The 14,298-nt window shown below is 40.5% G+C and overlaps 1 protein-coding gene across 1 annotated transcript in view; it reads left to right on the top strand.

Annotated features, from left to right (window-relative positions):
• Positions 1–11,664, top strand: part of LOC119563262 — a 50,988-nt gene extending 39,324 nt beyond the window's left edge. Inside the window, exons 5-7 of the mRNA XM_037876576.1 lie at positions 2,576–2,709; positions 10,159–10,447; positions 10,546–11,664. Of these exons, the coding sequence (XP_037732504.1) occupies positions 2,576–2,709; positions 10,159–10,447; positions 10,546–10,853 (731 nt within the window). The 3' untranslated portion in view covers positions 10,854–11,664. The remainder of the gene's footprint in view (positions 1–2,575; positions 2,710–10,158; positions 10,448–10,545) is intronic.
• The last annotated feature ends 2,634 nt before the right edge of the window (positions 11,665–14,298 follow it).

Genomic DNA, 14,298 nt, shown 5'->3' with positions numbered 1-14,298 from the left:
AGCGCATAGTTTTTACGTTTTTCCCGATGGCCGCCTGATGTTTTATGCATCGAGTCAGCCGGTCGCTTTTAGCCAGGTTTAGTTGTGCGCACTCATTCGCTTATGCAGCCGCCTCGTCCTCGGTGTAAATAACTCTGAGGTTTAATCGTGTGTTAATGAGCTCAAGTGGCAATCAGATTGCGGCCCAAGGATCCAGCGTGGAGCCCACTGAAAGGCGGCTGAGGCCAGGCCTGCGTCTCGACGTCGGCGTGGCACATAAAATAAACACTTTGTCCTTGCGGGGCGGGTAATTCAAGGCATTCAGCCGCCTTCAAGGACATCAGGGGGAGGCGGCGGCTGTAAATGGGCGGTGGTGGGAGTGGGAGTGGGTGGGGGTCGGTGGCCCGGCCCAAAAGTTATGCTAATTCGGGCTTTCATTAAGTCACAGACCCCGCAGCCCATCTTCTTCGGCTGGCATGAGTCAAAAGTTTATAGTTGGCAAACATTTGGGCAGCCTTAAGTTTAATAACTTAATGACACGAGTCGAGGCTAAAACCAAGTGCAAAGTAGGCTGGTCAGCTGCTAAATTAAGCCCAAAAAGGGGGGAATTACACTGGTGGAGATTAATAAATTTTAGAGGAACAAACAAATTATTTAGGAAATATAATGTATATATTTATAATGTAATATATACCAAATAAATATATTTCATATATATAAAATATTTTTAAATATTTTTATTCAAATTGTTTAAAGATATTCCAATTGTAATGATGTATGATGGCTTAAAGAACTGAATATTCTTGAATAAGGCTTATTATTATTATTTTTCAACAGTGTGCCTCGCAGACTGACCCTCATTAGGGGGAATTCGGCGGTGGAGTCTCAAAGGCAAAGCCGAGGCAAAAGCCCGGCCAAGAGCCATTCGATGCTGGCCCGCAAAAAGGTCAAAATCTGCAAGGCAAAAAGCGCAGGCGGCCAAGAAAATGGGCATGGGGATTAGGATGCGAGCCACACAGAGACCCAGAAAGCTAAAAGTTGCCTCGAGGCGGGAAAAAGAGCAAAGTTGCCGCCGCCTTTGTCATGGAAATTACTTTCTTCATTAGTTACTTTGTTGCCCTCTCTTAGGGTCCTGTGGTAGTAGTTGTTCCCGTCCAGGCTCCATCCCGGTTGACTTAATTAAAAAGTTAGGCGTGGCGAGTGCCAGGATCTTCGTCTTGCGGTTGAGATTGAAGGGTTCTCGGGGCTTCCGCCTCCACTTATGCGCCTATTAATGTGTTTTGTGTCAGTCGGGTCAGCAAATTGAATTGTCCCGAGCTAAGGGTTTTCCCATTTTCCAAAAGAAGAAATGTCAAAATTGTCATCTGCAGTTTTTCAAATTCCTAGAAAATCTCATCATTATGAAATTCCTTAAAATTTCTAATTGGCCTGTGGGAAGTAATCTCATTCTACAAGTTTTTGGATGCCTCTACAAGTTTGTGGTTGAATTCTCTAGTACTCTACATTATCCTTTTTCTATTGAACGAAAGTCAAATTTTTGATCCATTTTAATGCTCGATTTTTCCGTCAACCCAAAAGCTTTCAGAATGGGAACCCAAGACTGAACTTTTAATTTTCATAAATTGGGTGTTTGGATCCCGACTTAGACGAAGGATACCTTTATGAGTTTGTGGTTGAATTCTCTAATATTATACACTAAAATCTTTCTTATAGACGAGGGTCAATATTTTGACCCATTTTCATGTTCGAGTTTTCCGTATTTCCAAAGGTTTTCAGAATGGGAACCAAATACAGCACTTCAAAATTCCATAACTTGGGTAATTTGGTCCCGATTTAGACGTGGGATACCTTTATGAGTTTGTGGTTAAATTCTCTAATATTCTTCATTTAAATCTTTCTTATAGACGAGGGTCAATATTTTGACCCATTTTCATGTTCGAATTTTCCGTATTTCCAAAGGTTTCAGAATGGGAACCAAAAACAGCACTTTTAAATTCCATATCTTGGGTAATTTGGTACCGATTTAGACGTGGGATCCTTTATGAGTTTGTGGTTGAATTCTCTAATATTCTTCATTAAAATCTTTCTTATAGACGAGGGTCAATATTTTGATCCATTTTCATGTTCGAATTTTCCGTATTTCCAAAGGTTTTCAGAATGGGAACCAAAACAGCACTTCAAAATTCCATAACTTGGGTAAATGGACCCCGATTTAGATGTGGGAGTCCTCTATGAGTTTGTGGTTCAAATCTGTAACGTTCTACATTAAAATATTTATTTTAGACGAGAGTTAAAATATGAGCACATTTTTATACCTGTGGAGAGGGTGTTATTATAACATTTTAGAATATCGCATTTTTAATGTAAAAATTTCACTACATCTATATAACTGTATATATATTTACTACAATCTTCCGAATATACCCTATCTGTAATATAAGTTTGATTTTAATTGCATGATATGGCTTAAGCTGAAGGGTATACCAACTCCCGAAGTTAGCTTCCTTCCTTGTTTTATTTATATTTTTCAACTTATAATCTAAAAAAAATGAAAAACTAACCAACCTTTTCGATTACCCTTTTTCCCATTTTTCAGAGCTGCCCGAGAAGCGTCCGCAGCTTTTCACGGAACACACGCGCTACGAGCCCGGCGACGTCCTGCGGGCCAATTGCAGCACTCCCCCGTCGCGCCCGCGGGCAGAACTCACATTTACCATCAACAACATGGTGGTGAGTACTTTCGACTCGACTCGCAATCACTCCCATGAAATATTACCGACCTGGCCAGAACGGTCTGCTTCAATTTATTTCATGTTCCTGGGGAGAGTGGAATACAAATCTGACAGCGGGTCAGCGGCTATTTTGTGTTCAAAGCCGAGCAGAGCCTTTGAAGTGCTTGTCTATTCTGCTGAGAAATGAACATGAAAATGGGCTAGGACAAGACTTTAATCAAAAGGGTTCTGCTCCGCTTTATTTTTTCCTTGTGTGTTTTCATTCTTTTTTGGATTTTTGTTTTTGCAAGCCTTTGCCTTGGGGGCTCGTCCATCCGTCAACGTGGCGTATGCGCAATTTCACAGCCTGCCAGCGAGCGTAAGGATTGTCATGTGTATTAACAATGCATATGAGGCGGCCAAAGGGTGAAGAAGGAGGCGGAGTGCGAGGGAAGGCGACCGCATCTGTGCCCCAAAAGCCCGTTTTGTCATTTAGTTACTGTGAAATACAGATTTCTATGCGGTCGCAAGCACAACCTCTATATCTTCTGTCGAAAGACAGTGCTGTCGGATTTTTGTTGCTGGAGAATTATGCTTCTTTTTAATTGTTTGAGTCTTCTTGGGAGGCTTAGTGTAATACAAATATTTATTTATAAGAATAGGTCCGTTAGGGGTAGATAATAGGATAATATATATTATTTCCCATTTAATCAGCTTTAAAATAAGAAATCCCGTGACGATTTTTAAAAATTTAAAATGGAAATTTTTTGTCTGTCTTTTTTACAAAACTCTTGTTAACTGGGGTTTGTTATCAACTGTTATTTTATATTTAATACATTTTAGATTCATAAAATAAGATGGAACGAAGAAGTCTTTCTAATGGCAAATAGCAAATTTACCCTCAGTAGACCAATATAATTTTGAATGATTTTATTTCCAAAGCTAGGAGTTGGCCATTAAAAGCCAACCTGCCATCGCTAAAGATCGAGACCAGTCGCAGCTGTGTGCTGGCTCCTTCCGAAACTCTCAGGGCTGTCATTCCTTGTGGATTTTCACTTTTGGCTGCTGTCGTGCTGCCATTGTTGTCCTGCGAGCTGTTCCATTGCAATTTTATGAATATGCATGCCACATGTTCGCTCCCCTCTATTTTCCTGCTTATAATTTCGACCCAGGCCCCGATGTCAAGAGCAGTTCAGGTTCAGAATCGGTCAAGGCGAGTCCCCAGCCTTTCGCTCTATTTGCGCTTGAAAAGGGTTGCGTCTGGGCCAGAGGCACTCGAAACTAAGGAGTCTGAGGATCCTGGCTCCACGTGCTTAACAGGTTGCCCACGTTTTTTTGCTCTCTACCATTCAACGCAAGTGCAACTGCATAATCCTCCCTTTTCTGATTTTCGAGCTGCTTGCTATGCTGAAGATGAGTCCTGCTGAGCGGTTGGCAAAATTGTTTATGGTTGGGTTTTAGTTTAGGATGAATGCATAATTTTCTATCGCAAGAGCTTCCAATTGGTTTGCGGTTGGGAAAATATTATGCGGGTGGCAGGACCAACCAAGCCAGTGCGTGTGTGGACTGCATGGGATTTAAGTTCATACTGTTATCACTGAACGAAGGTCATGCTCTTGAGTAAAAGAAAATACAGCCACAAAATGCCTGCAGCAAATATTAAAAAATATTTCTATAAACGTAAGGATGCCCTCTCTATTATATCTTTATAAAGACTGTACCCGTGTTTCTGGTTGCTGATTTTATTAGCACAAATCCCCTTTAAGGAAACGCTCTCTATTAGTCCTCTAAAGGCTGTACTGTTGTCAATGCCGTTGAAAAATGGTTGCCACATTCCAGAAGCGCACTCGGCAATCTCGCATTAAACATGATAAATGAATTCAAATCATTTGTACCGCAATAACTGGCAGCCGGAACGAAGGGGAATTTTGGGGAGAATATTCAAACGGGTTGTGTTGCCTGGAAATGAAATGATAGCTTATCGGCAATGCCTCTCCAAATGCCAATGATGCTGTGCGGTGGGGCTGTTGCGGGTTAAGGGGGCGCAACAGGGGGTCTGGGATGGCTCTAAAGGGGGTCCACACGGAGGCACACGGAGCTGCAAGGACATCGAGAACTTTTGGCAATGGCAACCAATGGCTGAGAGACAACAAACAGTAAGCAAACGTGGCAGACATTGACTAAAATTGAGTAGAAAACGATACCGCAGTAGGAAGATATATTACAATTGCCGATCACAGGAAACAAATGAATATTTCATGCTGTGCAAATCAACATGATGGAGGGGAAAGGGGTGTGTGGACGGAAAACACACCCGATACCCAACACCCACGCACCCACACACCTCACTCTCAGGCACTTCCGACATTTCCTGCAAAGTTTACGTTAAAAGGTGCGCCGGCAAGGAGCCACAACTTTCTGTTGACAAAAGTTTTTGCGGTGAAATGCCACAGGAGTAATTTGCAAGAGGTCCGGACCCAAAACTCCCTCATTCCCAAGGCCAGAAAAACGATTCCTATATGTGAACAGCAGCGGTCAAAAAGCAAGGAAATCGTTTCAAAGACCAAGAAAATTTAAGGTCGTCTAAAGCCTTGCTTTTAACAATTTTACAATGATAAATATATTGGGATTTTCCTTATTATACCCGTTACTCGTAGAGTAAAAGGGTATACTAGATTCGTCGGAAAGTATGTAACAGGCAGAAGGAAGCGTTTCCGACCCCATAAAGTATATATATTCTTGATCAGGATCACTAGCCGAGTCGATCTAGCCATGTCCGTCTGTCCGTCTGTCCGTCTGTCCGTCTGTCCGTCTGTCCGTCTGTCTGTCCGTCCGGATGAACGCTGAGATCTCGGAAACTATAAGAGCTAGGGTATTGAGATTAGGCGTGCAGATTCCTGAGCTTCTTACGCAGCGCAAGTTTGTTTCAGCAGAGTGCCACGCCCACTCTAACGCCCACAAACCGCCCAAAACTGTGGCTCCTACAGTTTTCATGCTAGAATAAAAATTTTAACTGAAATGTCTTGTTCTCATCAATACCTATCGATTGACCCAAAATAAAAGTTTGCCACGCCCACTTGAACGCCCACAAACCGCCCACAAACTTCAAAAAATCGTAAGTATGAACGCGGATATCTTGGAAAATATCAAAGATTGAGAAATGGGATTTCAGATTTAGATTCCTTAGGCTTAAGCGCAGCGCAATTTTGTCACGCGAATATGCCACGCCCACTAGAACGCCTACAAACCGCCCAAACCTGTGGCGCCCACAATTTTCACGCTACATCAAAAATTTTAACTGAAATTTATTGGTCTTGTCAATACCTATCGATTAATCTAAAAAAAACTTTGGCACGCCCACTCTAACGCCCACAACGCTTAAATCTGTCTACCGCCGGTAGGTGGCGCATTTCAATCTCGCTTTGCTGCTTGCATATCTCCATTTTCCTTTGGTCCCTTTAGCTGAGTAACGGGTATCTGATAGTCGAGGTACTCGACTATAGCGTTCTTCCTTGTTTTTATATATAACACTATAAAAGTTATAATATTCCTATTCATTACACAAAGAATGTTAAGTGTATGATTTAAATGATGTAAAATTAGGATAGGTATGTATAGTTAAGGCCAAAATGAGTTTACATTTCATTTTAATAATATCACATTAAAGACAATATTGATATTCCTTAATGCTACTTTCATTTGATAAATTTTGTTTACTTAAAACATACTTTTATTAGGAGTAGATCCTTTTTTTGGTAGCAGAAGAAAAAGCTCTTAGTTCAATATTTCAAAATGTTTGTTTCTGTTTTTCTGTCCTTATGTGTACTTCAACATCCACCCCGGTGACATATGTGCCTTCGGTTTAAGACTGCTGCTGTGGCTCCATTTCGAGACCCTGGCTGTTTCCACCCTGGGGCCCAGGCATTAATCATTCGGCATGTAAATTGCCAATTAATAACTGCTGCATGTCATTTGGCGTCGGCTTAAAAATGCCACGCAGAATTTGCCATCATCAGGGTTGAACGAACCAAGGAATCTTCCAGGGGCGCCTGCCAAAGTTCTAGGCGCATTCGCATTAATGAAGACAAATAGCACTTGAGCCCTGCCAAATTTAGCGGAAAATTGAAAAAAGCTTCGTAGCCAGCAGTTGGCAGCTCCTTCATGCCATAGTTTTTCTGCTGCCCTATATGCCATACCTCCAAACACTCTTGGCAGCCAGTAAACCAGCTACCAGTTACCAGTAACCATTCGCAGAGATATTGCAGTGCTATCCACAATTTATTTGTTATTGATACGCTGGCAATGCATTGCACACACAAAAACCCGAACGAATACATATAGGGTTGAGGGACAAATTGTGCACTATATTGGATGAAATATAAAATATATTTATTGTGTTTTTGCATCGTCTGGGAGGGCGGAGCCACCAGGGTTTCGGTTGAACGAACGCATGGAAATTTATGCCTGCGGAGCAAGTGTCACGGGGGGAATAAAATTGGTAAAAACCAAAATTTCGGATATTTTTCAGTCTTGTTACCAGATAAATAAGTAAAACTAATAGAGGCAGCTCTTAAACTCTTATTTGAATTTTGCATTTCAAGCGCCAAATCTGTTTCACATGGAATATTTATTTAAAATGCATAACACAAATATGAAAAGCCACACAGATGTGCGTTCGTGGTAGAACAATTAAAAGCTAAATACTGATAGTGAGAGGGGATAATATCTTAAAAATGTTTTATATAGAATATAAATATCTATTTATAATAACTTTCTTTCTGAAAAAAACCAATTAAAATAATTGCAGTATATAATGTTGGACTTATTCACATGAATTTAACACAATTTTTGTTTAGTTCCTTAATCAGCTTTAAAGGTGTATTACTTAGGTGAACAAACTACATACATATAATAATTCCCCACTAAAACCGTAACACCTTAAAGTGCCAAATAAAAGAACATTCCATTTTCCAAACTTGTGATCAACAAAAAAGAAAATTGACCAAGAAAAATATATTTCTTAAAACGAATCCCAAGCGATCCAAAGCTTTTTCCATTTATGACTAAAGTGGTTCAGATTCTCCTTGGTGCTAATCTAAATTCTGTGACCTTCTTGTAGAGGTATACATGAGTTTCCATAAACGAATACCTTGCTGCGCAAACTTTTCTAAACAAAAAATGTCCCAAATGTGCTCAAATTTCAGCAATAAATAAAATAAAGCAAAAAGCGGATTACTTGAATGGGTTCCATAACGAACACCCAGGCGATCCGGAGCGTCTCATAAAGTAGCTTTATTTCTGGCTTATCTCGGACCCAGTCTCCATTAGTTTTTGACAATTTCCAAAAAGTGCTGCTAAGCTGCAACACGAAGTGCAACCATGGCCGAAATTCACACATAAGTTTTGGGCCTGAATTCTTCAGAGACAACTATTAAAAATATATGAGATGCAGAGAGAGCCGGGCTAAAAAATAAAGAAAACTGGTAGGGCAAGAAAAATACGAAAATGGACGGAGAACTTCTGCTGCTTAAACATCTGGTTTTTGGCATGCACATGCGTATGGGGAAAAATTATTTATCAAAGCGCAAATCCTTTTGCACACACACTGGGAAAAGGAAAGAGACTTGGCGATGGCAATGGCAATGGCGAGTGGCAGATTCTCCTATGGCAACAATTTTACAGTGAATTGCACTAAATAACTGCCATTAAGCATAAAAGCTGTTCTCGCATGAAGGAGCTGCTGGCAGCATTTAAGCCAAATGCAAGTTTAAGCATCTTAGAGCTGGCGCAAATAAAGTGGACTTACGCAGCGAGGACATGGGCCGGGATATAGAAACAGATCCGGATGCGGATGCGGATGCGGATGCAGACCAATACGGATGCTGGCCAAATGAATGGCAGAAATGGCGCATAAGAAATACAGTTCCAAAAGGAAGCACCGAACCAAAGGCTCAGAAAAGCAGGCCAGGCCTGCACACAAACTGGCTAAAACTTTCGTCAAATGCGTTGCAGTTTTTCGGCCGCTTTCGTTTTTTAGCCAGGCCAGTAGAGCCCCTGATGGCCATGTCCCATGTCCAAAATCCCAAGTTCCATGTCGAATGTCCCATGTCCTGGGCGCAGTCCTTGGAGCCACTAATGTGTGCAATTGTGTGGGCTTCAAGCGCCATTTTCCATCCCTCTGTTATTAGAGGGTATATGCTTTTCTAACAAATATTAAGTACTGTTCAGAAAAAATAGTTGTAGAATCAACATTATCTCATAGATTTTATTCGCAAATGGTCTAGGTCTAGAACAATCTGATTCATAATAAACCTAATTATATTACTTAGAATTAGCAAATATAAAGGAATTATCTTAAGGAATATACACAACTTTTAGAAGCAATTAAAATACTAAAAGAAATAAAAATTTGAAAAATAATTTTGTGTTAAAGTATCAAGATATTTGAATAGTCCTTAAACGCATCACAAAGAAGAAATTTAATTTCAAGAATTTTAATTTTTCAAAAACTTCTCTTCCGCTTTTATTTGAATTTCGTTTTTTTGAAGGGCATGCTTCCGTCCAGCCAAGTTTCCGGCTCATTTTTCCATCCTTTTGTGTGTTTGTGTTGTGCTCAGACGCCGCTGCTTTTTGCTGCATTGCATTAACACAGATAAAGTTCCTTGATACATAATTTCCATGCATACAGAAGTGTCTCCCAGCACATGTGGCAAATCCCTGGCCACCCCGATACGCCCCCTCCCCCGCCGCCACTGTGCTCTTTGGCAAACTGTGCCAACTTGCAAATGGCGACAAGATGCTGGCTGGCAAAAGTTTTTTCCTTCTGCTCGGTCCGTCCAAACGGCCAAAAGGAGAAGTACAAACAAAAGTATTACGAGCGTGAGGGCTAAACGTTGCCAAATGCTGGAGCCTCTCCATCTCGCCGCAGACCCCTCGAGCGCCTTAAAATATGCAAATGCATTTGCGAGCGTAAAATAAACAGGCGCAGTCTAAAATTATAATCCCCTTGTACGCTTCCCTAACCACTGAGAAAAACTTGTCTTTAAATCAAGATAAGACTTGCAATGCCAAAGCATTTAGGAATAGTTAGTAAAAACTCCTCTATTTTGGAATCATATGTATTGTATTATAAAAAGAAAGGAGTAAAAAGTAGTTAAATTGATTTTAAGTGTGGAAGAAACACCTTTCTAAAAATATTACAATGGGAAATTGCAACTCACTTTTCAGTGTAAGACCTTAAACACCAAATCCTAAGCCGTTTTGAATAAATTAAACTAATATGATAAATATTCTTTTGTTTTGTTATGGCAAATGTTGTGGAGCCAAAAATAACTTTGGATATATTTAAATTTGAACAAGACATGCTCGTTTGTTAAAAACCTTATATAAGATCCATCGCTTATAAAATTGTATTCCCCTAAAAATGTTCTAACATTTTTTTTATATATATATTCGTTCTTTCTTATAGATAACCAATGTGGACACCCAGTACATACGCACCATCGATAATCTGATTGCCTCGCGGATCTCGCTGAAGCTGCAACTGCAGGGCGTTCACTTTTCCAGCGTGAATCCGGCCATCTACAACAGCGCTTATGGTCTGAACTCGGTTTACGGCCACGGCGGACCCGTTTATGCCCCAAATCCGAATCCGGGGGGATTACTGTTGCGCTGCTCGGCGCAAATCGGGGATCTGTACCAGGAGTACAAGGAAATCGAGCTGGGCACTCCGCAGAAGGATCCGATACCGGCACGTGGTAAGTTCGCCAAACCGATGGCCGCGACTCAATTACACCAGATCCAACTGACTTCCGTTTCCGGTTTTTCGCCGGCACTTCCGCTCTTCCGCTTGCAGTTACGCTCTCATCCGACTCGAGCCTGAAGAACTTTTTCAGCTCGTATTTCTCGACCTCGGCATCGGCGGCATCGCGACTCCTGCCCGGCGTCTATGTGGCGCCGCTTATAATGGCCATCCTGGCTGGCTTATTCCGGCTAATTGAGGCTGCATTTGAGACCTGCCAGAGGTCAGAGGTCAGGCCCTCGATGGCACATTCCCGGGAGCAGCTCCACCGGCGTCCAGCTCCCCTGTCCAGCTGCAGCGCCTCCAAGGCGTCCCGACAGCAACTGGCCTGGCCAGAATCGAGGACAGACGATCTGGCCTAGGCGTGTGTGTTACCAGTTAGTTAAAGCCCTAAGTAATTTAAAGTATATGATGATGTATTGGGGGTGCTTTGCTGGAACTGAGAAATTAATAAGTATTTAAGTGATCCATATTGTACGTAACGCGAACGGAGGGCTTGATTAAACGTTTATCACGCCGCATTTGAACATACTTAAAAGTCATTCTAGTCGTAATAAACCATTTTAGAAGCCAATTCTTAGTCAGATGCAAACCAATTAGCCATCAGTTCAGCATTTATTATTTAAACAGGTCCAGTGAACACCCCAACTTTGTTAGTTTCAAGTATCTTCTTTTGACGACTGCTTTTCATGTTGACCCTTGTTTTACACCAAAAAACCACACTCGGAGATGTGGTGTCTACTAGCGAGCTAAAGAGTAAAAAACAAATTAAGTTTAAGCAAACATTTATAAACTAGCCTAGTCGTAAACAAAGAAACCGGAGGTTGGACAGCAGAACAGAAGAGTTTAAAACCTATAAAGCAGGACATACACAATTCAAATATAAATGTTTACACGAACGAGATACAGTAAAAGGAAAATATGCTAAGTACATGAAATTACTGATTCTACTTTTAATGTGCAAAATAACAGAAAAATAAACAGAGCAGAATAACAAAAGAATAAAGCCAGAAATCAAAGGAGTGTGTTCGCAGGAGGAGAGGAAAATGTGTGTAAAATATATTTAAAGAAACATATTAAATTAATTTAATTTAAAGTAAATAAATCAAAGCCTTGTATGGGCATATTGTAAATGGTGGTGAAATTAAATAAAATGTGTGTTAATTTTAAAAATGGGGTTTTTACTGAAAAAGTGGGATTGTTATCTATTTTGAGGTAAGTTCATAAAGGTCATCTACGAATTTATTGAAATGTGAAGATGCTAATTTTAAGCTCTGTCCCATTTTCCTTTATTTTGGCTAGGTTTTCTGACCGGTGACCTAAGGGATTTTCCGATTCAACAAATTCTGACTGTTGATTTTTGGCGTTAAGAATTCTTACTCAACATTTTTGCAACAAAGGGGACCTTTTTTTAGCACCCCACCCTTTCTGGTTATTGTCTGCATTTAGTTTGCCTGGCAAAGTGTGAAAAAACTTGCCGTTACGCAGCGGAAGATGTGAAAGAAATATAGAAGAAGGAATCTAGTACAATGCGATGTACACTCCCGTTCCGCTTTTCCTGCATTTTCCCTTCGCTTTTTTGCCATTTCCGTTCTGCATGCGCATTTTGTATTATATTTTGTGCTTCCTAGTTTTTCCCGACGCTTTTCCGAAATTATTGAAGCGCGCTTTGTTATTTCTTTTCAATTGCGGCCGAGAGAAGTCGTTTCTTTTCCTTTTCGCCAAGAGGGTTCGTTCTCCTCTGCCTGTTATCACAAATAATTGTGCTACATATACACAAGGATCCCCTTTCGCTGTACTATTTTCAATCCTCCCCACATAAAACCCAAAACATACGTATTGTTGTTTATAAAGTTGCATAGCGAAAGAAACATCTGAATTGTGCGTGATTTCGTATAGAAAATATTTTAGCAAATAAAGGCGAGCAAATATAAAAATACATTCAAATTTCCATTCGTTTGCCCAGCGTCTGGAAAGTTCTGTGTTGTGTATTTAAATTAAATTGCAAACAAACAAGCACCAAAATAATGGCAGCCACTCTGAAAATGATGGCAGCAGAATGTATCAGAATACGAAACTGAAGTTATGCGGCTCTGTGTCGGTTGCGAATTCGGAAAATCCTTGACTTCGACAAGAATCATCGACAAAGCGAAAGCAGGCGAAAGTATCTCTCTTTACTAATCCAATTTAACTTCCACAAACAATCAGTTTTTGCGAATGTTCATAGTGGAATTACACTTATTTATAGCCAAATTTCTCAGGCAATTAAAAAGGCTAGGAAGCAGTGGAGTGTGAATATCACTGATAAAAGACCGTAGTAGTACAAAATTATTTTTCATTAAAATAAAAAAGAATTAACGTAAATATGACAAACATCGTATTTTTCTAATATTTTTAAGCTTTATATTTGAATTTTTTTTTCAGATATTTATTTTAGTAATACCATTTTTTATCAGTGATATTTAAAGATGGTATTTGTCTGGAGTCTTTAAAGTTCTTCTTTGAGTCGCTTAACACGTATCTACCAGTAATAATTACATGGCTTGGAAGCTTTTGAAGTATCTTTAATTTTCTAGCTCGAATCAAGCTACACATTCGTTTGAATATACATCCGTCAATTAGCTGGCCAGCCCATGCACCGCAACAAGATCCTTCAATTATTCGATCAACATTTCCCACGCATGTTCCGGCCCTCGAACATCCGCTCTGATTGCCAATGGGCCTTTGCAAGGGCCAATTAGATACTTTATTTCTTTGGCAGGACACGGCCTAGTATTTCCGATACCAAAACAGTGCGAAACAGTAGCTGAATTGCAGCGAAATGATGCAGTGCCTGCTAATTGAAGTCAACTAATTTGCATTGCAGATGGCGATGGCAACATGGAAAGGGCATGGACATGTCCTGCTCTCCATGTTCCCGGCTCGAATAATACTGATTCTAGGGGAACTGGAATACAGGGACCACGGCTTATTTACGTGCCATTAGACGACAGCGAGTACGTGTCCTGCAAAAGCTTTGTGTCCAGCAAAAATCCGCAACGCACGGCGAAGAGTGAACCAAATTGAGTTTGACAGACCGCAGAGCACAATTAAAATCAATTAGCTACGCGCATCGAATTACAAATTGATTTATTTATGATGTTTCCATCCCCGCCACAATCGCCGCTGGTTGGTGGTTATCCAGATTCCTGATTTCTGATTCCTGATGTCTGATTTCACCGACTGCTCTATATATACGTCTCTGTTTGCCTTTCTCACGATGTCCTCCTGCAATATCCTCCTGACCTGCGTGTCGCAGGATGTCAAGTGTGCATTTCAAATGGCCAACTAACGCTCTTGTCGCGTCATCGCTTCACCGTCATTGGAATCCCAATCCCAGACCCGATCCCGATCCCCAACCCCCATTTCAGACCCCTCCGGCCGCCACTTCGGCAAAAAGCAGACATTGCACTGGCCAGAAGCGTAAATTGATTCCATTGATTCCCGCTCAAATTTATAGTTACCCAGCGCTCGGGGGACTGTCACTTGACTTTCGCTTCAATATCATCGAGCAGAGTTTATAGAGCACAGTTTAGAGATGTCAGGTTGCACCGTGGGAAAATCTCATCAAGAGGTTTTTGGAATTTTGAGTTAGAAGTATAGGAAATTCTAGTATTTCGTATAATAAAATATAATATTTGGTATTTATATATATATTTTAAAATTATACTTAATAGTTAGTAATTTATAATATCGAAGTCATAAGCTAAATATACGAAGATTTAATTTTCTACAAAGTATGATGTAATTTCCCCTCTAATTATATCT

This window comes from Drosophila subpulchrella, chromosome 3R (genome assembly GCF_014743375.2).
Source record: "Drosophila subpulchrella strain 33 F10 #4 breed RU33 chromosome 3R, RU_Dsub_v1.1 Primary Assembly, whole genome shotgun sequence".
NCBI lineage: Eukaryota > Metazoa > Arthropoda > Insecta > Diptera > Drosophilidae > Drosophila > Drosophila subpulchrella.
The sequence above is the reverse complement of the archived record's forward strand: the minus strand, read 5'-3'. Positions and strand labels throughout refer to the sequence as shown.